Here is a 26,576-nt window from a genome sequence, read left to right as displayed (position 1 = left end):
CTCCCCGGTGTCTAGGTATGTGTTGGTTCCTCAACCAACAACGCTGGGGCAGATTGTCTGGCCATTGTTACGTTGCTGTTTGTGGGGCTTTGTCCTGCCCGGGTGTTGCGTTTCCTGCATTGCAGTAGTGACTGCAGTTCTTTGGCTGTGGTGCACTTTGGGATGTCCTGTGATCGTGAGGTACCTTCTTTTGAATGAGATGTTAACCTGTGACCCCATCTGCTTGGAAGTGTGTTAATATTTGCAGGAGGTCCCTGGTTACCGAGGGGGAGCTGATTGCTAGCAGTTTCCATGTTACTGGGGGGACTGATTACCATGGGGCTCTGATTGCCAGCGGTGGAGCTCTGTTTGAGGCATGTTATTCCCCGAGTCCCTCAATCAGTGCATTTGATCAGATTTAGCATTTTTCATCGATTTCCATGGAACAGATTTTATGTCTGTTCCTAAGCGACAGACATAAACAGGAGGCTGTAATTTGCCTAAAGGAGCTTCACTCCACCTGAAGTGAAAGATACAATCGCATTCAATGTGTGGTGTGGGGAGTAGTTCGATATCTGCTTTTTATAGTGAGTTCGTTCACAAAATCAGTACATGAGGAAGAAAGGAATAGAAAGGTATGCTGATTGGATGAGATGAAGTAGGGTGAGAGGAGGCTTGTGTGGATGAATACCGGCACAGACCATTTGGGCCAAATGGCCTGTTTCTGTGCTGTAATTTCTATGTAATACTAGGGGCAAAGAAAACTAAACATTTGGCACAAAGACCAGAACCTAAATTCTAGTATATGAAGGATAGCAGAAACAGTCAATAGTTGACTAAATTATTACAAATTCAATGTATTTGCTTGTGCCCTTTGATCCGTTAGTGCTGCAGTTGATTCCCAGACCACCCTTTTCATGTGGGAGCCCTTTAGAAGCTACATCCTGCATACCCGAATATCGGGGCGAGGCATGTCTGTTTCCCCCAAATTAATATTTAAATGAGGTGTCTGCTTGCTGGAGGTGGGTGTAAAACTGGAAAATTTGTCTGAACTTCAATTTGAGTGCTGCTCAATTCTAATTTTTCCCATTGTGCCAAGTGTTATGAATTCTGTTTATCAAACAGCCAAGAAAACCTGTGCAGCAACGGAATTTACCTGTGGCAACGGCGACTGCATCTTGGAGAGCTGGCGCTGTGACGGAGAAGAAGAGTGTATGGATGGGTCGGATGAATTGGCTGCAATGTGCTGTGAGTAGCTTAATTTGAAAGAGAATATCCCGAAAGGCCATAGAGGTAAACTGGAAAGTCGTGTATCAAAGCACTGGAGAAAATGAGCAGCTTCGAACTGCTGTTTAGTGGTGGCTGAGCACCTGTTCAAAGGGGCATTTACTTTATTGAATTATACCATAGTCCTAAAGGTTATAGAGTTATCTGTACATTTAGCCATTTCTCTCTGGCACCTCCTGCTTTCATACTTTAGAACTGTTGATTAGAGGCAGCTTGTGCAGAGATATTTTGTGTAGAATTCCCTCTCGTGACATCCTTAAATTCTATACACTGATGTTATGAATAGGGGCAGTGGCTTCTGAGTCACTTTGGTGGTGCCACTAGAGGGGAATTCTGAATTCTTGTTTTATTGCAGAATTCTGATCGTCGTGCATATAAATGGGCAAAATTCAACAGAATAACAAATAATAATTTGCAGCAATAGTGTCTATAGAGGACAGCCACTTACATTGATATAGATATCGCTGACTAACAATTAGATTGGAAGATTATACTGATTAACCAAATACTGAAAACATTTACTGGCCAATTTGAAAATTCCTCCCCTGCATCATTCCCAAATTCTCACCTGTTCCCTCTTATCTCCTGAAGGTACTGACATGTGTTCTTATGTGGCTCAGTGTCAGATTATGTCTGATAACTCTCCTATTAAGTGCCTTGGGACATTTTACTGCATTAGAGGTGCTTACATAAATGCAAGTTGTTGTTGAGCTAGGATGTTACCATCAATGTTCAATATGCCTCACCCAAGTGAGCATTCTTCACATGTGAGCCGGGACAACGAATGGCAACTGCGGAGGGTCTCACAGTTGAATCTATTCCTAACTTTGCCCAGTATCCACATGTATGCACTTTCTAGCAGGGCTTACTGGACAGTGATCAGGAGCTAAAACCCTGGCTGTGTTTTTATTTTTATTTTCTCTCGACAGCCAAATTTGGAGCCCCAGTGTTGGCTGGGAACCGCTAACTCCATACAGACCAGGGACCTTCCTGGCCTGTATGACTCGACTCTACACCTGGCTATGCATTTCCTGACTCAACTATCAAGGAGAGCCCATGCTTGTTGATTTTAAAGAATCAGTCTCCTCTCATTGACCCATAACAGGAATAATAGAAAATACAGTTTGAGCCAAGATTCTCTGCACATTTGGTGTTGGGATATATAAGAACATAGAACATAAGAATTAGGAACAGGAGTAGGCCATCTAGCCCCTCGAGCCTGCTCCGCCATTCAACAAGATCATGGCTGATCTGGCCGTGGACTCAGCTCCACTTACCCGCCCGCTCCCCATAACCCTTAATTCCCTTATTGGTTAAAAATCTATCTATCTGTGATTTGAATACATTCAATGAGCTAGCCTCAACTGCTTCCCTGGGCAGAGAATTCCACAGATTCACAACCCTCTGGGAGAAGAAATTCCTTCTCAACTCGGTTTTAAATTGGCTCCTCCGAATTTTGAGGCTGTGCCCCCTAGTTCTAGTCTCCCTTCCAGCGGAAACAACCTCTCTGCCTCTATCTTGTCTATCCCTTTCATTATTTTAAATGTTTCTATAAGATCACCCCTCATCCTTCTGAACTCCAACGAGTAAAGACCCAGTCTACTCAATCTATCATCATAAGGTAACCTCCTCATCTCTGGAATCAGCCTAGTGAATCGTCTCTCTACCCCCTCCAAAGCTAGTATATCCTTCCTTAAGTAAGGTGACCAAAAATGCACACAGTACTCCAGGTGCGGCCTCACCAATACCCTGTACAGTTGCAGCAGGACCTCCCTGCTTTTGTACTCCATCCCTCTCGCAATGAAGGCCAACATTCCATTTGCCTTCCTGATTACCTGCTGCACCTGCAAACTAACTTTTTGGGATTCATGCACAAGGACCCCCAGGTCCCTCTGCACCGCAGCATGTTGTAATTTCTCCCCATTCAAATAATATTCCCTTTTACTGTTTTTTTTTCCAAGGTGGATGACCTCACATTTTCCGACATTGTATTCCATCTGCCAAACCTTAGCCCATTCGCTTAACCTATCTAAATCTCTTTGCAGCCTCTCTGTGTCCTCTACACAACCCGCTTTCCCACTAATCTTTGTGTCATCTGCAAATTTTGTTACACTACACTCTGTCCCCTCTTCCTGGTCATCTATGTATATTGTAAACAGTTGTGGTCCCAGCACCGATCCCTGTGGCACACCACTAACCACCGATTTCCAACTCGAAAAGGACCCATTTATCCCGACTCTCTGCTTTCTGTTAGCCAGCCAATTCTCTATCCATGCTAATATATTTCCTCTGACTCCACGTACCTTTATCTTCTGCAGTAACCTTTTATGTGGCACCTTATCGAATGCCTTTTGAAAATCTAAATACACCACATCCATTGGTACACCTCTATCCACCATGCTCATTATATCCTCAAAGAATTCCAGTAAATTAGTTAAACATGATTTCCCCTTCATGAATCCATGTTGCGTCTGCTTGATTGCACTATTCCTATCTGGATGTCCGGCTATTTCTTCCTTAATGATAGCTTCAAGCATTTTCCCCACTACAGATGTTAAACTAACCGGCCTATAGTTACCTGCCTTTTGTCTGTCCCCTTTTTTAAACAGAGGAGTTACATTAGCTGCTTTCCAATCCGCTGGTACCTCCCCAGAGTCCAGAGAATTTTGGTAGATTATAACGAATGCATCTGCTATAACTTCCGCCATCTCTTTTAATACCCTGGGATGCATTTCATCAGGACCAGGGGACTTCTCTACCTTGAGATCCATTAGCCTGTCCAGCACTACCCCCCTAGTGATAGTGATTGTCTCAAGGTCCTCCCTTCCCACATTCCCGTGACCAGCAATTTTTTGGCATGGTTTTTGTGACTTCCACTGTAAAGACCGAAGCAAAATAATTGTTTAAGTCTCAGCCATTTCCACATTTCCCATTATTAAATCCCCCTTCTCATCTTCTAAGGGACCAACATTTACTTTAGTCACTCTTTTCCGTTTTATATATCGGTAAAAGCTTTTACTATCTGTTTTTATGTTTTGCGCAAGTTTACTTTCGTAATCTATCTTTCCTTTCTTTATTGCTTTCTTAGTCATTCTTTGCTGTCGTTTAAAATTTTCCCAATCTTCTAGTTTCCCACTAATCTTGGCCACCTTATACACATTGGTTTTTAATTTGATACTCTCCTTTATTTCCTTGGTTATCCATGGCTGGTTATCCCTTCTCTTACCGCCCTTCTTTTTCACTGGAATATATTTTTGTTGAGCACTATGAAAGAGCTCCTTAAAAGTCCTCCACTGTTCCTCAATTGTGCCACCATTTAGTCTGTGTTCCCAGTCTACTTTAGCCAACTCTGCCCTCATCACACTGTAGTCCCTTTTGATTAAGCATAGTACGCTCCTTTGAGACACTACTTCCTCACCCTCAATCTGTATTACAAATTCAACCATACTGTGATCACTCATTCCGAGTCTTTGTTTCCTATTCACATCAAAGAGGAAAGAGCTATGTACTAGTAAGTCTCTAATACTGTCGTGTCATGGCTATGCTTTTCATAGCATAGTACCATCAGGACCCAAAGCATTGAGTGAGGAAAGGCCATTGGTCCCACCAAGCATACGCTGTCCCTTTATTTAATCCTGTGAGGGATAGTTCTCCATAAACATTTCCCCATCCCAAAAGATTACCAAGTAAAACTTCAGAATACTCTTCTGTCCGTGTTCTCCACAAACAACATTTCACCTTCCTCTCCCAACACAGGAACCATTGGTGAATTTGATTTCAGTCCTGTTTCAAGCCAGTTATTTGTCCAGTAAATTACCTCGGCCTTACCTACTTTGGCTGTGAATTTTCCCCACATCTCCATTACTGTATGCAGGGAGGGGGAACAAGTTTCTTAGAAACTGCAGTCTTGCTTAAGGCCTGTTAATTTTAAACCCGTAGGCTCCAGCTCTGCAGGCCCATGCTCTGTAATGTGCTTTTCCATAACGTGTGCTTTTTGTCACAATTTGCACACAGTGGACGCAGGCCTGTGTGTGAACAAATCAGAGATATGCCGGAGTTGGGGTCGGGCAGAGCCTTCATCTCGGTGCGGAATGTTGGCACTCTGACAGTGTCAGCAACCGCCTGTTGTTTTTGCAAAATAAATCATTCACCAATTTACCCCAGCAAAGATTTGAAAGGATGGCGTGCAATCTTTTGCAAAAGATATGCTAAAACATTTGCAGGAGGAAAAACATGACCAATCTCTAAAAGCTTTGCTAAGTAACTAAAACTGCTGTGATATGGCATTAGGAGACTTTGATTTAATTAATACACTAAATGTAGTTTTGATTTGTGTGCACATTACATCGTTGCAGAAGGCTTGAAAAGGAATTGATTGATGTGCTTTTTTTAAAAAAAAAGCATTGTCTGTTTACGTTGCAGTTAAATGTTCTGCAGCTTCAAATCTAAACAGAAAATGCTGGAAGTACTCACCAGGTCAGGCAACATCTGTGGAGAGAGAAATAGATGCTGCCTGGCCTGCTATTTCCAGCATTTTCTGTTTTATATTTCAGATTTCCAGTATCTGCAGCATTTTGCCTTTGTTCTATAACTTCAGTTGGGTTATTGGAGCTTTTAAAAAATCTTTTACCAGTTTTCTCCTCTCCTCTTCTCCTGAAGGCACTGACTCACATCCCCATGAACATCAGCTGTTCTCTTGTACCCTCACCCAAAGTGGCCATTTTTCATGTGTGAGCCTAGACAGCTATTCAGTGTCGCAGCTGAGTTCAATCCAGATCTTTCCCATGTACATACTTTCTATGAGGGGCACTTGGATATGGGTGGGTGGGGTAACCTAGCTGAATTTCTCCCTCACCCTAATCTCTCTGCCAAGGACAGGGATGGTGAGATTAATTGTAGTGCCCACTTGCCTGCTTGAGCCCAGCTAACTCAGCACAAACTGGGAATCAAACCCGGCACACTCCTGGTCTCTCTTGCTCCGTACTGTACTGAATGCAATTAGCAACCATGCTATTGGGAGAATATAGTGGTAGGAGCTTTAAATAAACAGGTCTGAGATGTAAAGTGCTGAAGCTGTTCTAATGTGAATGTACGTTTAACATTTGAATCTGCATTACCTGGAGATGAAATGCTCTGACTTCTGTTGGCTATCAAGGTCGGAGATGGAAAACCCTGAGCATTACCGGATTGTGCTTAACCATTCCCATCGCCAGCCCATTATGGTTATCCAATGGAAAGGCACCGTTGCATTGCAAGTAATTGACTCATAGCCCAGGTGATTCCATAGCATTTTCAGAAGGCGAGTTTCTATTTTTATCAAACTTTTTGAGGTCTTGAATATAAATCACTTGGTCACACTAGTGGCAGGAACAGCATGAGCTCCTGCCCTCCCTCCCTCACTTTTCGCTGCCCACTAAAGAAGATCTGAACAATGCACCTGGAACATTTCAAGAAAGTAGTGCCTCACTGCACAAACTCTTGCAGTTTGGTGTGTGTGGTGCTGTTAAACCCAGCCCAGCCGCCCCTCCCCCCCCTCCACAAATACATGCAGCCAACAGCCTACTCCAGTCCCTCGCACAATGTTGCTCAAGGATATCCAGCCTTACTACTCGTATAGTTAATGCATATAAAAGATATTGATAAAAGTCATGTGAACGCAACATAAACTAACAGATTAGACTCGGTTGTGGCATTGAATAGCTGACTCACTGTCTGGGCACACACAGGAAGAATGGCCATTTATGGTGAGGGTATCTGCAAGCTTAAACCACATATGATTTTTTTCTTCTTCTGCTTGCAAAGAGATTAAATAAATGATCCGTCTTCACCATTGCAGTTCCTTATATTGATTGTGTTTCCAATCCAAGCTGGCCTGTCCAATGACAATGCACTGCACTAGCGTGATGCTGGCTCAGAAAGAAGTCACTAGCGTGATGGTTGGCTGTATGTGTGCCAACCAGCAACTTGGAATCAGCTCTGGAAACAGATGGTCTTTCGGTTGATTTTTGAGCGCCATGGGGAAGTTGCCTTTTTCTAGGTCTCTGCACTTCACTTGTTCATCTACAGCTCCTGCTGAGCACAAGCAAACCCACACAGTGAGTGCAGTCAACTCAAATAACAATCAGGATCTCCACTCAATCTTGTGATCCTGCCCCCCGGCCAGGAAAGGTTGGGGAGGGGGGAGATTGCAGTCCTCTGCTGCTGACCCTCCTTCAACCTGCTAGGCAAAGAATTAGTAAACTTGATCATTTAATTCTCTATGATAATGCGATGCAATAATAAATAAATTAGATGCACTTATTAGAATGCCCGCTTGCCAGAAATCAGGCTGTTTGTATGCTTTTCCCATTGAAAAGATTCATGAATAAAATCATCTGATAGAGCTGAGTGATGAGAGAGCGAGGCGATTCCGATGCTCTGCTTCCTGATTGATTTTCTTTCCCCCCCCTTTCTTGTCTGCTGTCTGAAAAATAAAATCACTGCATAGGATAATCCTTAGAGGAGTGCAGGGAAGCATCACATCCAAAGAAATTATACACCAGTAAAAATTAAATGATATGAAATGATGCTATAAAGGCATGCACTGTAAATTGCTACCAAGTGCACTGCTGTACTGTACACTGGTGTCTCTCGCTCCCCTCACTCGGGGAGCTATTTTTAACTTCTGTGTCTCTCTCTCCTTCACGGAACTATTTTGTGTCTCACATTCCTCCCTCAGGGAGCTTTCTGTACACTGACTGATGCCTCTTAGTTCCTCTCACAGGGAGCTATCGGAACAATGACTGGTTTCTCTCGGTCCTCTCGCACAACGTATCTGTGCACTGTACTCCATCCCTCCCCAGGGAGTGATCTTGCTACTGACTTGTGTCCCTTATACCTCTTTCATGCATTTTATGGCTTAAAACCATTGACTAGAGGCAGTCTGAATGGATTTACCTGGAGCCATACAAACTAAGCCAAAGTACACTTTGGGAATCTGTGAAAGAACCTGATCTGCAGCATGATGTGCTCGTTGTGATTTAACTGTTGTTTAGACCACTTTTGGATCCAATTTGGCAAATGAAAGCTTCATCGGCTCGAAAGCTTTGTATTGCACTTTCTTGGTAAATTGTTACTTCAGTGGCAATATCTGTGGCCCAGTGACCTAGCAGAAACAATTTTAATAAATAGTTCAATGGCAGAATTTATGGACGACTGTATAATAGGTTCCTTCACATTCTCAGTGGAATAATTTCTACTAAAGTTTGCCACCCACCTGTGTTTCTCTAACCATATGCAGTGACCACAGAGAAGAAACATTTCTGCCTCATACTCCTAACACGCTCTTCTCTTCAAAGTGCTGAAATCAAGGCTCAGTGCTCCTACTCAAACGCACTCTTTCTTGGGATCTCAAAAGTGAGGAGCTCCTTACTTCCCTCACTTCTCTTCTCTTTCCCCCTATAATCTTAAGGTTTTTAAATCCAAAGCATGGCAAGCCCTAATCCCTGGCTTCCTGATCTACCTTGTCTTCTGTTCTACTCCAGCCATGGTTGTGTCCTGCACCATAGGCCTTAAACCTTCATTCAAGATCTTTCATTTAAAGAAATATACATTGCAGTATTACATGCGGTGTAGTGACTGGATAAGGTGATTTAGGCTGATGCAAAGCCTTTCCTTGGAGGGTTTGTAAATCCTGTAGACCCAAAAGAAGCCAGGCTGAAAAAGCTAAGCAGCAGAATTGCTCGCTTGTGGAGCAAGTGCACTCAGAATCTTTTCTTTCCCGTGTGGTACAGATAAATTTACGTGCCCACCTGACATGTTTGGCTGTCCCAGTAACCGATGCATCCCAGTGGCGTGGCAGTGCGACAGTGAGAAGGACTGTGAAAATGGAACCGATGAGTTGAATTGTGCAGCTGGTGAGTGTGTGAACTTTCTTCTTGTGAATTTTGGTTAAGGCTCGAACCCTAAACCCTTGCCATCCGGTTTCTCCCAACATGCAGTAGAGAACTTAACTACCATGTGTGTGGTACTGAGCCACGCAGACCAGAAGATACCATGTTCCGTCCCAGGTGGTGCTGAGTTAACCCATCTGAGTAGAGGAGCACTGCAAGTCAGCTGGCTCTTGTGGGTGGGGGAAGGGAGAGAGTTCATAAGCCAGGGTTCCTGCTCCCCGTGACTCCAGCTGGGAAGTGAGCATGTGCCAATGTCTGGTGAGGACATGATCAGTTCTGGCTGGGATGCCCTCGGCGAACAAGATGCAGGAGGGCAGCTGGCATCTGTGTAAGTATTGCCCCAGCAAGAAGCAGTGCTTTTCTGGGGGGCAGGAAGGGAAAAAAAAATAATGATACCATAAATAATGCCTTGAGTCTCTGGTAACTGCGTATTTTTACAGCTAAACATTTACTGACTTGACTTTGCCCAAGTATGACGGGTGGCTGATCAGTTTGTTGCAGAGATCCTACTGCTGTCGTTGTGGGATGGTGTTTCTTGAGTAAAAGCGGGTGGCAGTAATCACAGAGAAAAGCTCAGTTCGTCACAAATCCTCCACATTCTCCGCAACCCAAGCAGAAAGGGGATATTAGACTTCACTTTTGAATGATTCAATGAAAGAAAGTGATTTGTAAAATTAATTAGTTTTGACTAATTGACTTTCCCATGCATGTGTTGTGCCATTTCACAGGTCCCACATAATTTATCACTGACATTACTGTCCTCCTCACAGGCAAGTCCAGAGTCGATCAGAAACCGGTAAACTGTCAGAATTGAGATGCAACTGCTCGTGTGTGGCTAATGTCAGTGGAACAGCAGTTGGGCATACATTTGGACTCGACCATCCTGGGCTAGGGGGGCAATCCCCACTGACCACTATTTGCAGACTCCCGCTGGAAAGTGCACATGTGGACCACAAGTGAGGGGAGGATTCGGCTCAGCTGTGATGACCCAACAGTTGAATAACCTGCCAACACTCCCTGTTCAGGTTTCTACATGAATGCTGACCTGAGTGAGATACCTGAGCGAATCTGGGACTGCTGGGTCCATTCTCCAGCATCAGTTAGTGCTTTCAGAAGAGGAGAGGAGGAATTTGAAAGCAGGGTTGGGTGGGGAGGGAGGGAAATAATCCTGGCAAGATTTCCTTTTGGTTGCATACAAGACTTCGCCAATTTATTTGCTTATAGTCATTCTCTTTCGTCCTCTTTCCCCCCTCTCCCCCACCCCCCAGATCAGAAGACCTGCCCAACCAATGAATTCCAATGCGGCAACGATAAATGCATTGCCATGATGTTTGTGTGTGATGATGATGACGACTGTGGAGATGGTACTGAGGAGCAGCAGTGCACTCCGCCCACCTGTGGACCCCATGAGTTCCAGTGCAACAACTCATTATGCATCCCCGATCTGTGGGCCTGTGACAATGACCCAGACTGCACCGACGGCTCAGATGAGAGTGTGGAGAGATGCGGCCATATGACAGCACGTGTACCGCCAAACTCCTGCTCAGCCACTGAGTTTCAGTGTGACGATGGCGAGTGCATCCACCTGAACTGGAAATGTGACGGAGGCATAGACTGCAAAGATAAATCGGACGAAACTGGCTGTCGTAAGTTTTTTCTTTAAGTTTATCAAAATGTTCCTGCATCAACTCCAAGCACCCTATTGCTTTTTATGTCGCTTGCATCTAGTGAGATGGGTGCATTGTTGATTTTGCTTTTTGTTGAATGGGAGTTCTCCCAAAGGTTCCATGTGTAGCAGATCCATATAGACCAAGAAAATCCCAGGTATGATTCCCCAGGGTGTACTGAGCTAACTGATCTCCATTAAATTGACAGTAGGTGAACTAAGATTGGGCTTGGTTGCTCTGGTTTCGAAAGGGGAAAATCTTCCAGGATCACTGTCCAACAGCAATTGGTGGAAGTATATGTGTGTGGATCTGGATCAGGCTGGGCTGCAATGTCCCCTGTGATTGAATAGACTGCTGACACTCACTCACATGATTAGCAGCTAGTTGAGTGAAGTAGTGACAGGTTTGACACCAATAGAACCAATCCCAGCAAGGACTCCAAGCCTTCAGGGAGGAAAAAAATTGCTAAGAAAAATAAAAAACCGGCAATGTTTGAGGTGGAAGTTAACAGACTTGGTAATAGAGAGGATATGTGATCGGAAATCCAGCTTTGGGCCAAATAGGATGCCAAGGTTGCGAGCGTTCTGGTTCAGCCTCAGACAGTGACCAGGGAGAGGGATGGAGTCGGTGGCCAGGAGCCAGTTTGTGGCTGGCACCGAAGACGATGGCTTTCGTCTTCCCAACATTTAGTTGAAAGACATTTCTGCTCATCTAGGACTGGATGCCGGACAAACACTGTCACAAATCAGAGACCGTGGAGGGGTGAGAGAGGTGTTAGCGAGGTAGAGCTGGATGTGGTCAGCATACATGTGGAACTTAATGTGTTTGCAGATGATGTAATTGAGGGGCAACATGTAGATGAGAAGTAGAAAAAAAGACTTGCATTTATATAGGGCCTTTTGCAATCTCCAAAGCACTTTACAGCCAATGATATACTTTTTTGAAGTGTAGTCTCTGTTGCAATGTAGAAAATGCAGCATCATATTGTGAACAGCAAGCTCCCATAAAACAGCAATGTGATAATGACCAGATAATCTGTTTTAATAATATTAATTGAGGGATAAATATTGGCAAGGATACTGGGGAGAACTCCCCGGGGCTGAAATTCAGAGTCTCAAATAGACCCGTTTGCAGCGGCCATTCCTAAAAATCAAATGGGCACTGCTTTGGGGTCAACAGGCCAACCCGATCAAACATCAGGTCTGGGATTTTTCGGCCTGGACCCCATCCCGCCCAAGTAGATGCACTGCCAATTTAAAATGAAGTAAATACTTACCTAGCCATTTTCAGCTCGATCCGTCGATCCCCTGCTGCATGGTGCCCCCGGCAGGTTTTTCTGCCACTGCACCCTCTGTGTGCGGCCCGGCGGTGCTTAAAGGGGAGGACTCACTGCTGCGACCGCAATGTAAACATCGGCCAGCAAAATACTGCCCCGGGTTCAGCCGGGCCGCCAACGGGCAGCCTGGCACCTTCTCTTGGGTGCCAGGCCATTGCCCCAGCTGAGACCCTCCCTGGCCCAGTGGTCAAAGTTTAAAAAATGATCGAATCTCTCCCCTTTAACGGAGGGGAGAGCGTGGTGACGCACATGCACTGTGACATCGTCATGTTGATTGACAGCAGCGGACGGCCCAAACGACCCATTTTCAGCCAGTCAGCCTGGCTTTGAGTCTAAGGCCCACCCCCATTATCATCCATTTCCTGCAGGACTTTGAAAAAAATTCAAAGTCCTGAAAATGGATCTACTCACCGCACCAAGAGTTCCAGCGGTAAGTACCAGTTAATAGAGCATAGGTACGTCAGCTTTCTGGTACACCTGAATTTCCCCCCCACCCCTCTCCCCGAAGGCAACAACACATTCAAAGGCTTTGGAGAGGCAAGGGAGGTTAGAGATGGGGCAATAATTTGCAAGGACGGAGGGGTTAAGGGTTGGTTTTTTAAAGAGAGGGGTGATGATGGCAGATTTGAAGAGTAGTGGGACAGTACCTGAGAAGAATATCAACTAACATGGGGGTCAGGAAGGGAAGATGGTGGTCATCAGTTTGGTGAGAATAGAGTTGAGGGAGCAAGTAGTGGGTCTCATGGACAAGGTGAAATTAGATAGGGCATGATGGGAGATAGGAGAGAAACTGGAGAAAATGCAAGTTCAGGACGAGGGCAGGGCGGAATCAGGAAGTTTGGCTTGTTGGGCTAGGAGAAGGGAAGGAAGCAGCTGAATGGATGGTCTCAATCTTAGTGACAAAGAAGTCGATGAGCTCCTCACACTTGTTGGAGGTGAAGGTGGAGGAGAAAGGGAAGAGGGATTTAAGAAGACTGTTTGTAGTGGAGAAAAAAAGGCGGGGGTTATCGTTGCAACACAATATTTGGCTCGAACTTCTGCCCAGCAGGAATGTTCCCAGCATAGTGAATTGGGCATGTATGGGCCGGGCAATCTGATGTCCAGGAGGACTGTCTGGTTCGTGCTGGAAATCTACCAGACATGCTTTTCCGATCGGGGCCAACACCCATGTTTAATGCTGATGTGCAGAATCTCTTAAGAGTTTAATTAAGTGTGCATCCTGCATACAAATCAGGGCCTTTGTCCCCTGAGCTTCAGGCAGAATCCCTCCTCGCATTAATTCCACCCATTCTCAATGGCTGTTGGAGGATAGGCGTTTTTTCTTGAAGTGGTTGAGTTTGTCTTTTTATTCCAATTATATGTACAAAATGTTTTTTTAAAGAAAACAGTCAAATGTCTGTCTCTCTAAGCAACTAGAAGAGTTCAGCAGAACAGGAAGATCCTTTTTTTTAAATATAAAATAAGAGGGGGAGCTGTAAAGGATTGTGATAGTGTAGTGGTTATGACACAGGACCAGCATTCCAGTTTAAATGGTAAGTTCTGAAATTTAATTCAATAAAATCATGTAATGTGTAGCAAATCATTAAATTAATGACGAGCCCTACTTCTCAAAATGCACCAATCGCAGTATTAATAACAACAACAACTTGCATTTATATAGTGCCTTAACTTTCAAAGAGATGAAAGGAAACCGGCCAGGATAATTAGCTGGCACCAGACCCGCGCTCACTATTATACCACCAGCCTTATCTGCAGGCCCTGGCTGGCACACCGCCTGACAATGAGCAAGGTTAACTTCCTTCACAGATTCTGGATCAGTAAGGAGGAGCAGCACAGCTGTTTTATCTGCTGCAAGAAGACCAACAGTCAACCTCAACATAGGACAGCTCTGTCGGACAGTCAAAATCACCTCTTTCCTTTAATGTTCTGCCTCCACCTCTTTTCAGTCAGCATAGGGATCATCTATGCTGTCAGCCATGTCGCTGCCCCCTGGTGCATTGCTGTGCAATGCCATCATTTCATCCCCTTGCCCATGTAACAGGAGCAATGCATGGCTGCATGTAGACATCACTGCTGCTTTTTCGAAGCTACAGAGCGCCATTGGTAGCAGCCCCACGGTCATCCATGCACCAGTTTCCTGCTCCTCCTCTGGCACAACCATTTGCTCCTCCCCACCCGTACACTGCGACTCACCTGGTACTATCTCTGCAAAGTCATTGAGGAGAGGGTGGCAAACATGGGATCAGGAGTAGGCCATTCAGCCCCTCGAGCCTGTGCCGTCAACCAATTAGATCATGGTTAGTCTGAAGTTGAGGCTACACTGGTGCTTATCCCCTTGTATTATATATTGTCTTACCCTGCAAGCAGTCAATTTTAAATATCAAAAATCTTTTTGATATTTTTCAATTTTTCTCCTGAATAATAAGAAATTTAAAAATAAATGTATATTTCTATTCTTCTCTTAAAGCGATGGTAACTTGCCAACCCGATGAGTTTCAGTGCAGTGATGGGAGCTGCATCCATGGATCCAAGCAGTGTAACCAAGCCTTTGACTGTCCAGACCACATTGACGAGCTAGACTGCGTGAATGGTTTGTATTGATCATTTCGAGGCATGAGTCAGAGAGCAAGTCGTCAGTGCCTATTGAGAGGAGCGGCCGATCTAATATTACTGTTCTTCATGCTTAACAGTGACCCCGTGCAAAGGGCTGCTGAAGTTCCTGTGCGGGAGTGGAGAGTGTATCGATTTGAATAAAGTGTGTGACTCACACAAAGACTGCAAGGACTGGTCGGATGAGCCACTCAAAGAATGTGGTAAGATGGATCAAGGGTGGCGAGCACTCTCTCTGGTCATTATGTTTTCTACATATTCTCCTTCATGCTGGGGAACAGAGCACTGTCTATTGGGCACCCCATTTAACATTTTAAAAAAGACTTGCATTTCTATAGTGCGTTTCGTGATCAAAGGACGTTCCAAAGCACTTTATAACCAATTATTTTGAAGTCTAGTCATTGTTGTAATGTAGGGAAACATGGCAGCTAACTTGCGCACAACGGGATCCCACAAACAGCAATCTGATAATGGTGTTGGTTGAGGGATAAATATTGCTGAGGGCACTGGGGAGAACTTCCCAGCTCCTCTTCGAAATAGTGCTACGAGATCCACATGAGAGGGAAGATGTGACCTTGGTTTAACATCTCATCCAAAAGACGGCACCTCCAACAGTGCAGCACTCCCTGAGCACTGCACTGCCGTGTCAGCCGAGATTATATGCTTAAGTCCCTGGAGTGGGACTTGAACCCACAACCTTCTGACTCAGAGGTGAGAGTGGTACCACTGAGCCAAGGCTGACATTGCATTGTGCCATACCAGGTCAGGTATTGCACAAGCTAGATAGAATGAAGCACCTGCTACACAACTTCAACTGGGTGCCTCAGCCCCAACCTCAGAAGATCATCCTCTGCAACAATCCACACCAGCCTTCAGTAGCTTCTTAGTGATCCAGCCAATTGGAGGCAGTTGTCTTCTGGGCCCATTGCCACGATGAACAGTACCAAAAGTGACCAATCGCATTTTACATAGGACCCTTGCAGCCACCAGAGGAATCTTTCCTTCCATCAGTCAGGCAGCCTGCTTGACTGTCTCTGTCAAGGCTCCTATATTATGAATGGATACCTGGACAATTACTGGAGGGCTGCTGGTGTCTGTGGAAGCTGGAGCAGGAGCTAGAACCTTCAGGAGAGGAACTAGGGTATTGGTTTAATACATCACCTGAAAATGTAACATTCAATGAAGCCACTAGCTGAAAATAGAAACATAGAAAGAAATCCACAACGCAGAAGGAGGCCATTTCGGCCCATCATGTCCAGCCGGCCGACAATGAACCACATGGCCCTTGGTCGGCAGCCCTGAAGGTTGCATATAAACCTATGAACAGTGGCGGAAAGGTAAAGAGCACCCAGCCCAACCAGTCCACCCCACACAACTGTGATACCCCATGTATCGCAACATTTTACACTCCACCCCAACCGGAGCCATGTGATCTCCTGGGAGAGACAAAAACCAGATTTAAAAACCCAGGCCAATTGGGCGAAAAAAATCTGGGAAAATTCCTCTCCAACCCATCCAGGCGATCGAAACTAGTTCAGAAGATCACCCTGGCCATATTCGATTCCCTGCAGTACTTACCATACTGCGTCAGCCAACAAGAGGTTATCCAGTCTAATCCCAATTACCAGCTCTAGGTCCATAACCCTGCAGGTTATGGCACTTCAAGAGCCCATCCAAGCACCTTTTAAATGAGGGTTTCCACATCTACCACCCTTCCAGGCAGTGAGTTCCAGATCCCCACAACCCGCTGCGTGAAGAAGCCCCCCCTCAAATCCCCTCTGATCCTTCCAACAACCACCATAAAACTATGCCCCCTCGTAATTGACCTCTCCACCAAGGGAAATAGGCCCTTCCTATCCACTATATCCAGGCCCCTCAAAACTTTATACACCTCAATGAGGTCTCCTCTCAGCCTCCTCTGTTCCAATAAGAACATACCCAGCCCATCCAATCTGTCCTCATAACTAAGATTCTCCATTCCAGGCAGCCTAGTAAATCTCCTCTGCACCCTCTCTCGTGCAATCACGTCGTTCCTAAAATACGGCGACCAGAACTGCACGCTGTATTCCAGCTGTGGCCTAACCAGAGTATTATACAATTTAAGCATAATCTCTCTGCTCTTGCATTCTATGTCTTGGCCAATAAAGGCAAGCATTCCGTATGCCTTCTTAACCACTTTATCCACCTGGCCTGCTACTTTCAGGGATCTGTGAACAAGTACTCCAAGGTCCCTTTGTTCATAAGAACGTAAGAAATAAGAACAGGAGTAGGCTGTACAGCCCCTCGAGCCAGTTCTGCCATTCAATAAGATCATGGCTGATCTGATCATGGACTCAGCTCCATTTCCCTGCCCGCTCCTCATAACTCCTTATCCCCTTATCGTTTAAGAAATGATCTATTTCTGTCTTAAATTTATTCAATGTCCCAGCTTCCACAGCTCTCTGAGGCAGCGAATTCCATTCATTTACAACCCTCTGAGAGAAGAAATTTCTCCTCAGCTCAAATGGGCGGACCCTTCTTCTAAGATCATGCCCTCTAGTTCTAGTCTCCCCCATCAGTGGAAACATCCTCTCTGCATCCACCTTGTCAAGCCCCCTCATAATCTTACACGTTTCGATAAGATCACCTCTCATTCTTCTGAATTCCAATGAGTAGAGGCCCAACCTACTCAACCTTTCCTCATAAGTCAACTCCCCTCATCCCCAGAATCAACCTAGTGAACTTTCTCTGAACTGCCTCCAAAGCAATTATATCCCTTCGTAAATATGGAAACCAAAACTGCATGCAATACTCCAGGTGTGGCCTCACCAATACCTTATATGGCTGTAACAAGACTTCCCTGCTTTTATATTCCATCCCCTTTACAATAAAGGCCAAGATACCATTGGCCTTCCAGATCACTTGCTGTACCTGCATACCATATCCTTTTGTGTTTCATGCACAAGTACCCCCAGGTTCCGCTGTACTGCGGCACTTGCAATCTTTCTCCATTTAAATAATAACTTGCTCTTTGATATTTTTTCTGCCCAAGTGCATGACCTCACACTTTCCAACATTGTACTCCATCTGCCAAATTTTTGCTCACTCACTTAGCCTATCTATGTCCTTTTGCAGATTTTTTGTGTCCTCCTCACAACATTGCTTTTCCTCCCATCTTTGTATCGTCAGCAAACTTGGCTACGTTACACTCAGTCCCTTCTTCCAAGTCGTTAATATAGATTGTAAATAGTTGGAGTCCCAGCACTGATCCCTGCGGCACCCCACTAGTTACTGGTTGCCAACCATTTATCCTGACTCTCTGTTCTCTGTTAGTTAGCCAATCCTCTATCCATGCTAATATAATGCCCACAACCCAGTGAACTTTTATCTTGTGCAGTAACCATTTATGTGGCACCTTGTCAAATGCCTTCTCGAAGTCCAAATACATCACATCCACTGGTTCCCCTTTATCCACCCTCAAAGAATTCCAGCAAATTTGTCAAATTCCCCTTCATAAATCCATGCTGACTCTGCTGGCATTTTGCTTTTCCAATCTACACTTCTAAGTGGCCTGCTGCTTAATGTGTATACCCTTTCCTTATTAGCTCTCCTAAAGTGCATTATCTCACACCTCTCTAAATTAAATTCCATTTGCCACTGCTCTGCCCACCTGACCAGTAGATTGATATCCTCCTGCAGTCCATGACTTTCCTCTTCATTATCAACCACACAGTCAATTTTAGTATCATCTGCAAACTTCTTAATCATACTCCCTATATTTAAATCTAGATCATTGATGTATACCACAAAAAGCAAGGGACCCAGTACTAAGCCCTGCAGAACCCCACTGGAAACATCCTTCCAGTCACAAAAACATCTATCAACCATTACCCTTTACTTCCTACCTCTAAGCCAATTTTGGATCCAACTTGCCACTTTGCCCTGGATCCATGGGCGTTAACCTTCATGACCAGTCTACCATGTGGGACCTCATCAAAAACTTTGCTAAAGTCCATATATACTACATTGTACGCACTACCCTCATCGACCTTCCTGGCTACCTCCTCAAAAAATTCAATCAGGTTAGTCAAACACAATCTTCCCTTAACAAATCCATGCTGACTGTCCCTAATTAATCCTTGCCTTTCCAAATGTAGATTTATTCTATTTAAAAAAAGGAGGCAGACAAAAAGCAGGAAGCTATGGACCAATTAGCCTAACATCTGCGATTGGGAAAATGTTGGGAGTCCATTATTAAAGAAGCTGTAGCAGGACACTTGGAAAAGCAAAATTCGGTCAGGCAGAGTCAGCATGGATTTATGAAGGGGAAGTCACATTTGACAAATTTGCTGGAGTTCTTCGAGGATGTAACGAACAGGGTGGATAAAGGGGAACCAGTGGATGTGGTGTATTTGGACTTCCAGAAGGCATTTGACAAGGTGCCACCATAAAAGGTTACTGCACAAGATAAAAGTTCATGGGATTGGGGGTAATATATTAGCATGGATAGAGGATTGGCTAACTAACAGAAAACAGAGAGTCGAGATAAATGGTTCATTCTCTGGTTGGCAACCAGTAACTAATGGGGTGCCGCAGGGTTCAGTGCTGGGACCCCAACTATTTACAATCTATATTAACGACTTGAAAGAAAGGACTGAGTGTAACGTAGCCAAATTTTGCTGACGATACAAAGTTGGGAGCAAAAGCAATGTGTGAGAAAGACACAAAAATCTGCAAAAGGACATAGACAGGCTAAGAGAGTGGGCAAAAATTTGGCAGATGGAGTATAATGTTGGAAAGTGTGAGGTCATGCACTTCGGCAGAAAAAATCAAAGAGCAAATTATTATTTAAATGGAGAAAGATTGCAAAGTGCCGCAGTACACTGGGACCTGGGGGTACTTGTACATGAAACATAAAAGCATAGTATGCCGTACAGCAAGTGATCAGGAAGGCCTATGGTATCTTGGCCTTTATTGCAAAGGGGATGGAGTATAAAAGCAGGGAAGTCTTGCTACAGTTGTACAGGATACTGGTGAAGCCACACCTGGAATACTGCGAGCAGGGGGTTTCCATATTTACGAAAGGATATTCTTGCTTTGGAGGCAGTTCAGAGAAGGTTCACTTGGTTGATTCCAGGGATATGGGGGGGGGGGTTGACTTATGAGGAAAGGCTGAGTAGGTTGGGCCTCTACTCATTGGAATTCAGAAGTATGAGAGGTGATCTTATCAAAACGTATAAGATCATGAGGGGGCTTGGCAAGGTGGATGCAGAGAGGATGTTTCCACTGATGGGGGAGACTAGAACTAGAGAGCATGATCTTAGAATAAGGGACCACCCATTTAAAACAGAGATGAGAAGAAATTTCTTCTGAGGGTTGTAAATGAGTGGAATTCGCTGCCTCAGAGAGTGTGGAAGCTGGGACATTGAAGGAAATTTTAGGCAGAAATAGACAATTTCTTAAACGATAAGGGGTTATGGGGAGTTGGCGGGGAAGTGGAACTGAGTTCATAATCAGATCAGCCATGATCTTATTGATTGGCAGAGCAGGCTCGAGGGCCGTATGGCCTACTCCTGTTCTTATTTCTTATTTTTTCCAATCATTTTCCCAGAGTTGAGGTTAGGCTGTCAGCCCTGTAATTACTAGGCCTATCCCTTTCTCCCTTCTTAAACAAGGTACCACATTAGCAGCCCTCCAGCCTTCTGGCACTATGCCCAAATCCAAAGAGGACTGGAAAATTATGGTCAAGGTCTCTACTATTTCCTCTTTTACTTCACTCAATAGCCTGGGATGCACTTCACTTGGGCCTGGGGACATATCTACTTTCAAAGCTGCTAAATCCCTTAATACCTCCTCTCTCACTATGTTTATTTCATCCAGAATTTCACACTCCTCCTTGATAGCAGTATCTGCATTGCCCCTTTCCTTTGCGAAAACAGACGCAAAGTATTCATTAAGAACCATACCAACATCTTCCGCCTCCACACAAAGATTACCCTCATGGTCTCTAATAGGCCCTACCCTTTCTTTAGTTATCCTCTTGCTCTTAATATATTTATGGAACATCTTTGGGTTTTCCTTAATTTTACTAGCCAAGAATATTTCATGCTCTCTCTTAGCATTCGTAATATCCTTTTTAATTTTACCTCTTAACTTTCTATATTCCTCCAAATATTCTACAGTATTTAGCCATCGCTATATGACATACGCTTCTCTTAAATATTTTGGGTAATTTTTTTGAATATATAATAAATATGTAATGGAACTTAGGGATTCCCTGTGATTCCCTTTGGGTTCATTTTAGGGTCTGGGGATTGTAGTTTGAAAACTTGTGCTGTGCACCCTTTTAAAATTCAGTGGCCACGTTTTAGTGTGACTAGGGTGTACGTGGATTTACGCACACTGCAGCATTGCATAGATCTGAAACCATTCGAGTCGTTTCTCACAGATGCTTTGTGATTTGTGGTGTTGAATGGAGTAGAAATGTAATTCTTTTGTTTCTTGTTACGGTGCCTGATCCAGGTTTAAATGAGTGCCTGACCAACAATGGTGGCTGCTCCCACACGTGCAGAGACTTGAAGGTTGGATACGAATGCGAATGCCCAGCCGGGTACAGACTGCTGGACACAAAGACATGCGGAGGTAATTAAAATGCAAGGCAGCTCCTTGCTTCAGTCATTATTTTAAACAAAGGGCTGACTGTCTTGTAAAACTGGTTTCAGTAATCAATACTGTCGCACAAGTGACAGAGATTTCAAAGAATTTATTGACTCATCCAAATGCTTCTTTCAGATATAAATGAATGTGAGGATCTAGACCGATGCAGCCAGATCTGCACCAACATTAAAGGAGGCTACAAGTGCAAGTGCTTCAAAGGTTATGAGATGGATCCAATGACTGAGACTTGCAAAGCAGTGGGTAAGGCATTTGTTTTTTCCTCCCCCGCTTGAAAGGAGGTGACTGGGTGCAATTCTATTAGCAATGGTAGTGTAATTTATGTATGTTCCTCGAAGGTGACTGTTGGTCAACAGTTTGAGTGTTAGTGTTGCCCCTAATCCTCTCCTCCTGTGATCTTAACACACATGCACTTCCCAGCAGGGAGTTGAAATTCGATGATCACCCAGTGTCTTGTATCATATCCCTATCGCCACTCAGATTTCCAGAATTGAATGCTGTGAAATCACAGTCTTCCTTTTCCTCTTCGTTGATTTTATATTTCCACTGGGGATACTCTTCAGAGCATCAACTGGTCAAAGGCCATTTATTTTTTGCATCATGAGCAGGGCCCTCTCAATGTTGTGATAAAAATATTCCTGAACCCTAACTGCAGTCTTGTGTCTTCCCTAGCACCGCAATGTGACTTTTCAATTTCCTGCAACAACTTGCATTTTTAATGGTTCCTTTAACGCGATAAAATGTCCTGTAGCACTTCGTGAACTGAAAAAAGGCAACAGTTGATGAAGGGAGAGGAGTCCGGGCAATTGACGAAAGCGGAGCCTTTTGAAGGAGGGGAGAAAAGTAGAGAGGGAATTCCAGAGTGTTGGACCAATTTGGCTAAAGGCTCTACGACCCAAGAAGCAGCATTGAGAGGGGAGGATGCAAAGGAGGCCAGAGAGGGAAAAGTGGACGGCACATCCTGGAATTTAGGGCTGAAGACGGTTGTCAGTAGGGGCAAGGCTGTGGAGGGACTTGTATATGGGGGCAAGTATTTTGAGTTCAGTGCACTTGGAACGGGGAGCCAATAGAGGTTGGCAAAGCCAAGCATGATATACTTAGTAGTGGATAAAATGTGGGTGGTGAAATTTAGAGCAAGTTGGAGTTTATGCGGAGTAGAACATGCGAGACCAATGATAACTGTCATCCTTATGGCCCTCCCAAGTGAAATTGCCAATTTTTGCCTAAAAAAGGCAATTTAATGGACTAGGAAATGGATTGAATTTGCCTATACTCCCTTTATGTAGCCATTTTCAGCAAGCAAAGGAAATATTCATGCCAGCAGCAGTCTGCTTTCTACCTGCCAGTCTGTCCTGGGACCATTTGTATAAAGGGACAGGCATCCATGCGTTTCCAGCCTTTCCTGAGTGCTCACTCATTGGCTGGGCAGATATTTCCAAGTGGCACCTTTCTGTTCTGTTTTGGTGAAAGGAGACAGGGTGATGCTGTTGTAGCCAAACATCTCCAATTTATTTTTTTTAAGCTATGACCTATTTTACTGTTGCCACTGTTCCATCAGCAATGGATCACTCATTGATCGGGTTAAATTAAGAATTGTGAGCCACTTTTTCGCTAGGATGTAACTTTGGTGTGCATCTCGCAGGTTTACTCTGCATACTCTTCTAACAGAACTGGTGATGATCTCATTCTGCCAGTCCAGACTCCTCTTCTGATGTCCACTTTGGAGGGGGAAGGCGGAAACAAGTAGTGCCCACCGAGATCTCCACTGGCATTTTTTGTTGGTGCAAAACAAATGTCAGAGACCGATCTGAACCAGTTCCACCTCAAAACCTGGCTCTCCTGGCCGGATTGCATTCTTGCAGCATGTTCCCAGACCTATGAACTTTGGGGCCCAACAGATTTTATTCTTTGGTAATATGTTTGTAACTCCTTGAGATTTTGCCTAAAGTGACACATGACACACAGCAGTGCAACACAAGAAAGAGTCTAAAATAAATACAAGCTCCAAGCTCCTATTCACCACACCAGTGCTCCTGCACAGCAACAGAAGATAGTGCAGCTCACTCCATTGACCATGGGTGGGTTCTATCTGTTGCATATTTCAGGTCCATGTTGCTTTACTACAACAAACTTCTCATTTTCTTGACAGGCAAAAGTCCTTCTGTGCTCTTCACCAATACCCATGATATCAGAATGATTAATTTGATGAAGAAGGAGTACACTCGTCTTGTGTCTACGTTAAAGAACGTGGTGGCCCTGGATGTAGATGTTGAAACTAATAGGATATACTGGATTGATCTTTACTACAAAGAGATCTATAGGTAAGTGACTGTCTACATAATGCTCATTAAAGCATTGAGATATAGTATACAGAATAACTCATCTTCTGAATTATTTTAGGGCAGTAACACAGTCAGAAGTCAAATTTTAACATGCTCAAAGGCCTGCCTTTTAAAGTACTGCTCCCATATCTAGCAGGCACTTCTAACACCTCTTTCATTTCTTGATGCGATACAAGAAAAGCTCGTCATTGACAACCCCTCTCCCCTTCCAGCTTCTTATTCTGTTGATACGTTGATTGTGATTGCTGCTCTGTACTCTTGCTCCTTCTGAAATGTAGTTCCCCTGGGGAAGGCACTGCAGCCTGTGCTGCATGCAATTAGCTGGTATTTGGGAAAGGAGAACAGTTTGTACCCTTGCCTTGTATCCCTGGATGTCTAGGGACTTACAGGGGAGGAAAAAGAAAAAAGGGAAGCTTATGTCATATACCGACGGCTAAATACTTTAGAATATTTGGAGGAATATAGAAAGTTAAGAGGTCAAATTAAAAAGGATATTAGGAATGCTAAGAGAGAGCATGAAAAATTCTTAGCTAATAAAATTAAGGAAAACCCAAAGATATTCTATAAACATATTAAGAGTAAGAGGGTAACTAAAGAAAGGGTATAGCCTATTAGAGACCATGAGGGTAATCTTTGTGTGGAGGCAGAAGATGTTGGTATGGTTCTTAATGAATACTTTGCATCTGTTTTCACAAAGGAAAGGGGCAATGCAGATACTGCTATCCAGGAAATTCTGGATGAAATAAATATAATGAGAGAGGAAGTATTAAGGGGTTTAGCAGCTTTGAAACTAGATATGTCCCCAGACCCGGATGAAATGCATCCCAGGCTGTTGAGTGAAGTAAAAGAGGAAATAGCAGAGGCCTTGATCATCATTTTCCAGTCCTCATTGGATTTGGGCATGGTGCCGGAGGATTGGAGGGCTGCTAATGTAGCACCCTTGTTTAAGAAGGGAGAAAGGGTTAGGCCGAGTAATTACAGGGCTGTCAGCCTAACCTCAGCGGTGGGAAAATTATTGGAAAAAGTCCTGAAAGATAGGATAAATCAACATTTGGAAATGCAAGGATTAATTTGGGACAGTCAGTTCGGATTTGTTAAGGGAAGATCATGTTTAACTAACCTGATTGAACATTTTGAGGAGGTAACCAGGAGGATTGATGAGGGTAGTGCGTACGATGTAGTGTATATGGACTTTAGCAAAGTTTTTGATGAGGTCCCACATGGTAGACTGGTCATGAAGGTTAAAGCCCATGGGATCCAGGGCAAAGTGGCAAATTGGATCCAAAATTGGCTTAGAGGTAGGAAGTAAAGGGTAATGGTTGATAGATGTTTTTGTGACTGGAAGGATGTTTCCAGTGGGGTTCTGCAGGGCTTAGTACTGGGTCCCTTGCTTTTTGTGGTATACATCAATGATCTAGATTTAAATATAGGGAGTATGATTAAGAAGTTTGCAGATGATACTAAAATTGACTGTGTGGTTGATAATGAAGAGGAAAGTCATGGACTGCAGGAGGATATCAATCTACTGGTCAGGTGGGCAGAGCAGTGGCAAATGGAATTTAATTTAGAGAAGTGTGAGATAATGCACTTTGGGAGGGCTAATAAGGACAGGAGGCCACTTAATAGTGTAAATGAACAAAGGGACCTTGGAATGCTTGTCAGCAGATCCCGGAAAGTAGCAGGTGAGGTAGATAAGGTGGTTAAGAAGGCATCAGGAATGCTTGCCTTTATTGACCAAGGCATAGAATACAAGAGCAGGGAGGTTATGCTTAAATTGTATAATACGCTGGTTAGGCCACAGCTGGAGTACTGCGTGCAGTTCTGGTCGCTGTATTATAGGAAGGATGTGATTTCATTCGTGAAGGTGCAGAGGAGATTTACTAGAATGCTGCCTGGAATGGATAATCTTAGTTATGAGGACAGATTGGATAGGCTGGGTTTGTTCTCATTGAAACAGAGGAGGTTGAGAGGAGACCTCATTGAGGTGTACACAATTTTGAGGGGCCTGGATATAGTGGATAGCAAGGGCCTATTTCCATTGGTAGAAAGGTCAATTATGAGGGGGTATAGTTTTAAGGTGGTTGGTGGAAGGTTCAGAGGGGATTTGAGGGGGGGGCTTCTTCACGCAGAGGGTTGTGGGGGTCTGGAACTCACTGCCTGGAAGGTTGGTGGATGCAGAAAACCTCACCACATTTAAAAAGTGCTTGGATGGGCACTTAAAGTGTCTTAACCTGCAGGGTTACAGATCTAGAGCTGGTAATTGGGATTAGACTGGATAACCTCTTGGCTGGCGCACATACGATGGTAAGTACTGCAGGGAATCGAATACGGCCAGGGTGATCTCCTGGACTAGTTTTGATCGCCTGGATGGGTCAGAGAGGAATTTTCCCAGATTTTTTTTCCCCTATTGGCCTGGGTTTTTAACTGGTTTTTGCCTCTCCCAGGAGATCACATGGCTCCGTTTGGGGTGGAATGTAGAATATTTTAATGTAAGGGGTGTCGCAGTTGTGTGGGGCAGACTGGTTGGGCTGGGTGCTCTTTACCTTTCTGCCATTGTTCATAGTAACCTTCAGGGCTTCTGACCAAGGGCAGTGCGGCTCTTTGTCGGCCAGCGCAGACACGATGGGCCGAAATAGGCTCCTGCGCTGTAAATTTCTATATTTCTATGTATGTACTCCATATTGAACAAACAGAACCTGTTTGGATTTTTTAGCAGTTTGCTTGGAGACTTTAGCACAATGATGCATTTCCACAGGTGCCAGACACTTTT

The 26,576-nt window shown here is 44.3% G+C and overlaps 1 protein-coding gene across 3 annotated transcripts in view; it reads left to right on the top strand.

The window, feature by feature from the left end:
- lrp8 (low density lipoprotein receptor-related protein 8, apolipoprotein e receptor) overlaps nt 1–26,576 on the top strand; it is a 131,282-nt gene that overhangs the window by 71,238 nt on the left and 33,468 nt on the right. For 2 of the 3 annotated variants that reach the window (XM_070887212.1, XM_070887210.1), the window contains exons 3-10: nt 1,105–1,227; nt 9,039–9,161; nt 10,466–10,843; nt 14,668–14,790; nt 14,891–15,013; nt 21,312–21,431; nt 21,582–21,707; nt 23,614–23,785. In XM_070887212.1, the coding sequence (XP_070743313.1) occupies nt 1,105–1,227; nt 9,039–9,161; nt 10,466–10,843; nt 14,668–14,790; nt 14,891–15,013; nt 21,312–21,431; nt 21,582–21,707; nt 23,614–23,785 (1,288 nt within the window). The remainder of the gene's footprint in view (nt 1–1,104; nt 1,228–9,038; nt 9,162–10,465; nt 10,844–14,667; nt 14,791–14,890; nt 15,014–21,311; nt 21,432–21,581; nt 21,708–23,613; nt 23,786–26,576) is intronic. The other variant, XM_070887211.1, reaches the window with a different exon arrangement.

The sequence above is a fragment of the Pristiophorus japonicus genome, chromosome 8 (assembly GCF_044704955.1).
Source record: "Pristiophorus japonicus isolate sPriJap1 chromosome 8, sPriJap1.hap1, whole genome shotgun sequence".
Classification (NCBI taxonomy): Eukaryota; Metazoa; Chordata; class Chondrichthyes; family Pristiophoridae; genus Pristiophorus; species Pristiophorus japonicus.
This window is presented reverse-complemented; position numbering and strand designations above follow the sequence as displayed.